We start from the raw sequence: 2946 nt of genomic DNA on the forward strand, positions 1-2946 counted from the left end.
AGCTCTCCTTCACACACGCGCGCTCTCTCTCTCTCTCTCTCTCTCTCCCCATGCCCTAATGCCGTGCTTTTCATTATCGAGGCGGGCATTTATAGACAGCCCGATTGTTGCTTGGCCGCGATTGTCCAAATTTTAGTCACAGGATTTCAAGGCGAGATTCGCGGGAGGGCCTGGCTCCCGCTCCACACGGAAACTGTGGAGAAGGTTCTACGGGCGGCAGAGAAAATGAACAAGCGGTAATTAAAATTCGTGCAGCTGGGGCGACGTGACAAAAGAGAGAAAAATTAAAACGCTGCAGCTCACTTCAAACTCACCCTAAATGGAGGCTTGAGCGGCCGGCTCCATTTGTCCTTATTCCGCCTAACACGTCAATGCGTATCAAGCGCGGTTTCCTTTTAAGCCCATGTGAATGCTAAGATAAGAGGGCGCCTGCTGCTTACGCGCCTAATTGACGCTCCATTTTATGCTTTAAGCGTAAGCGTCGTACATGGATTGACGCGGCCATCGGATTGATCGAGGCTTTAATGAAAGAGAAAGGCTCTCACCGAACCGCGCTCGCCCCCCATCTTAGCTAAAGCGCGCACGCAACGGGTAATGGGGAACGAGTTTTTTTTATAACGGCCCACAGCTTAAGTTGGTGCCAACCGCGATATCGGGTTTGTCGAGATAAATTGGCTCTGTTTTGTTTTGTTTATGTTGTCTGTTGGTGTCGCAAGCGACCTCGGGGCCTAGGTCATATGATGAGGTGGCCGGATTCGATTTTAATTAGGTCCTTTGCGGCCTGAGGGCGAGGGCCGCCGTCGATCCGAATGCGCCGAGCTCCACGTCTTAAACCCGCCCCCGCGAGGCAAGGATTGGCCCGAGCCGAATCTCTCGTCGAGGAGGGGCCAGCGTCGTCATCCACCACCCAATGGTGAAATGGGAGAGGCCGGTGCCGAGCCACCGGCTCAGCGCCTCTCCTATTGCGCGCGTCGGCCGCGACAAGTCGCGCTGGCCCTGAGCCGAAGCAGACCAAGGCAAGCAGCATGCAGCGTCAGGAGCATGCCAAACCTGGGGCAGGCAACAGGGCCAGCCTTTCTGACAGCTCCTTAGGCTCTCCTGAATGGCGCCGCTCGCTGTATCGACTTTTTTTTACAGTTGGGAAATTGGAATCCGATATGGAAGAAATGAAAACTTCAAAAGAGGGAACCGGTTCGTCCAGCTAATAAGCTGAGAAAGCGCAGAGAAGTAAACTTTCGACATGCACCTCAATGCTGACCCACGGCAAAAAGAAGTTTTTTTCTTTTGTTTTGAGAAGCAAGACATAAAAGGAACGCTCGCTTCCTGTGCGTGAGTTTTCGCAAACCATTTTTAAGGCCCTCCAGCCGCTACTCACACCCCCTTCCTCTGCTTCTCTCCCTCCCCTCGCCGGTGCCGACCCCCAGCCAGACGCCAACGGTGACGAGCAGCGCCGTCGAAAGAAGAAGACTCCCGCCGCACCCTCCTCGCTCCCTCCGCGGCCGGCTTGAACCGCCCTTTCGCCATCCCTCTCTCCCCCCCCCCCCACCTTCTTCTCCCTCGACCCTTCTTCCCATTCCCTCTCCACTCCCCATACCCCCGCCCTTTGATGCATTTAGCCATCCACTCGAGTCCCGCTTCCCAGCGCTGAGCGCATTGCTTTCCACAGATATATATACCTTGACTTTAGCTAATATAATAAACCCGCCATGGCCCATTTCCACCCACGCCATAAAAGTGTCCCTCTTCTCATCAACGAGATGGAGGAGTCCGCCCTCACCACCTTCACCTCACGGCCCCCGTCATTCTCCACCTCCGAGCTCTCGTTCAAGGCCGCGGCTCCTGCGACGCCTCCCCATCCACACACACATACTCATGCCCAACACCTAGTCGAAGCAGGCTGGCTCCGTTCGATCCCTGGCCACCTCCCCCATTACGGCGCCGAGGGTGAGGCCTACCGCGGGCTTGGGTTTGGATCCGTCTTGGGGGGCGAGGGGATGGGATTTCAGGCGCCTCCCGAGCTCTGTGACGACGACGAGGAGGAGGACGAGGAAGAAGAAACAGACGACGAAGAGGAGGAGGACGAGGAGGGAAAGGTGGCGGGGAGAGAGGCGGATGGCCGCGCCGCAGAGGCTGAGCCGCGCGGGCTGAAGATATTCGACGTGAACGTGGTCAGCTGTTTCTCCACCCTCCCCCCCTCTTCCCGGCCCGACTCTTTGCCGCTGCCTTCACGGCCAACTCGTCCCACCGCAGACTCGTCGCGCTCGCCGTCCCCCCCCTCCCCCCTCCCCCCTTCCTCTCCTCACTCTTCCCACACCGAGGAAGCGCAGGTGGAAGAGAATCTGGATCTCCAAAAACGCCCCGTCCCCCCGGTAGTGCGTAGGTCATCGCTCCTCTCTGAGCTGCTGGTTGCCGAATCTTACTGCCGCGAGCTCAAGTTCCTAACCCATCGTCCGCACAACCCGCTCCCCCATACTTCTCCGGCTGCGCCGCATAAGCATCTGACCACTCCACTCTCCGCCTCGGTTGCCACCTCGAGCATCATGTCTTACGTCGACGCCGAACTTCTGGAGGACATGCTCTCTCAAAATGCGGGGGAGGAACCTCTCAAGGGCTACTGGGAATATGGAGCGAGTAAAGACGATACAAGGATTAGGTGGACACCGGGCCAGGAGGCCAATGGGAGGCGGATCCTGCGCGAGCGCTTCTGCGAGACAGGAGTTGAGATAACGCAAAGCGCCAAGAGTGGCGAAGAAAAAGAGACAAGACACAACAACTACGTTGTTGACGCCAGTGTTGAGGATGACGAAGGCGACGATGTCATGTCAGCAGTGCAATCGGAGCTGGGTGTCCAACCTTGCTTACATCGAGCGATCAACAAGGCGCACTGGAAGGTAAATTGAATTCCTCTCGTTGAATCTTCACTCCACCCCTTCAGAGCAGATCACT

The 2946-nt window shown here is 56.9% G+C and overlaps 3 protein-coding genes across 3 annotated transcripts; all 3 read left to right on the forward strand.

The window, feature by feature from the left end:
* Nucleotides 1-693: 693 nt before the first annotated feature.
* On the forward strand, nt 694-1092 carry VTP21DRAFT_11348 (uncharacterized protein; the record flags this gene model as incomplete). Its single annotated transcript, XM_069390783.1, has 2 exons — nt 694-706; nt 770-1092. 2 exons carry the CDS (start codon nt 694-696, stop codon nt 1090-1092), a joined length of 336 nt encoding a protein of 111 aa, XP_069245427.1.
* Nucleotides 1093-1240: 148 nt separating this feature from the next.
* On the forward strand, nt 1241-1508 carry VTP21DRAFT_11349 (uncharacterized protein; the record flags this gene model as incomplete). The annotated part of the gene is made up of 2 exons (XM_069390784.1): nt 1241-1273; nt 1356-1508. The coding sequence occupies 2 exons, from the start codon at nt 1241-1243 to the stop codon at nt 1506-1508; spliced, it is 186 nt and encodes a 61-aa protein (XP_069245428.1).
* A 198-nt stretch (nt 1509-1706) lies between these two features.
* On the forward strand, nt 1707-2900 carry VTP21DRAFT_11350 (uncharacterized protein; the record flags this gene model as incomplete). Its single annotated transcript, XM_069390786.1, has 1 exon — nt 1707-2900. One exon carries the CDS (start codon nt 1707-1709, stop codon nt 2898-2900), a length of 1194 nt encoding a protein of 397 aa, XP_069245429.1.
* Nucleotides 2901-2946: the final 46 nt, after the last annotated feature.

The sequence above is a fragment of the Calcarisporiella thermophila genome (genome assembly GCF_041956535.1).
Source record: "Calcarisporiella thermophila strain CBS 279.70 unplaced genomic scaffold VTP21scaffold_81, whole genome shotgun sequence".
Taxonomy (NCBI): Eukaryota; Fungi; Calcarisporiellomycota; class Calcarisporiellomycetes; order Calcarisporiellales; family Calcarisporiellaceae; genus Calcarisporiella; species Calcarisporiella thermophila.